The sequence below is a fragment of the Eimeria mitis genome, genomic scaffold (assembly GCF_000499745.2).
Source record: "Eimeria mitis Houghton genomic scaffold, Emh_scaff1280, whole genome shotgun sequence".
Lineage (NCBI taxonomy): Eukaryota > Apicomplexa > Conoidasida > Eucoccidiorida > Eimeriidae > Eimeria > Eimeria mitis.
The window spans coordinates 1242-1586 of record NW_013568573.1 but is presented as its reverse complement, the minus strand read 5'-3'; the positions used below and the strand labels follow the sequence as shown (position 1 = coordinate 1586).

The 345-nt window shown below is 56.5% G+C and overlaps 1 protein-coding gene across 1 annotated transcript in view; it reads left to right on the top strand.

The window, feature by feature from the left end:
- EMH_0033640 (pescadillo family protein, putative) overlaps positions 1–345 on the top strand; it is a gene marked incomplete at both ends in the record, with an annotated part of 3025 nt that overhangs the window by 2310 nt on the left and 370 nt on the right. Inside the window, one exon of the mRNA XM_013494776.1 lies at positions 77–345. Coding sequence (XP_013350230.1) covers positions 77–345 — 269 coding nt within the window. The remainder of the gene's footprint in view (positions 1–76) is intronic.

The window sequence follows — 345 nt, the reverse complement described above, 5'->3', positions numbered from 1 at the left end:
TGCATGCGCGGGAGTACGTGCAGCCGCAGTGGGTGTTTGACTGCATCAACAACGCTCTGCTGCTGCTGCTGCTCAGGACGACGAGGCTGAAGGCTATGTACCCCACCGGCGAGAGGTCCTCTTGAAGCTGCAGAAGCAGCAGAAGGCAGAGACAGCAGCAAAAGAAGAAGAAGGAGAATCAGATAGCGATGGTGAGGCAACAGCAGCAGCAGCAGCAGCAGCAGCAGCAGCAGCGACAGCAGCACCAGCAGTACCTGCAACAGTAGCAGCAACAGTAGTAGTAGTAGCAGCAGCAGCAGCAGCAGCAGCAGCAGCAGCAGCAGCAGCAGCAGAATTTTTGTTTAC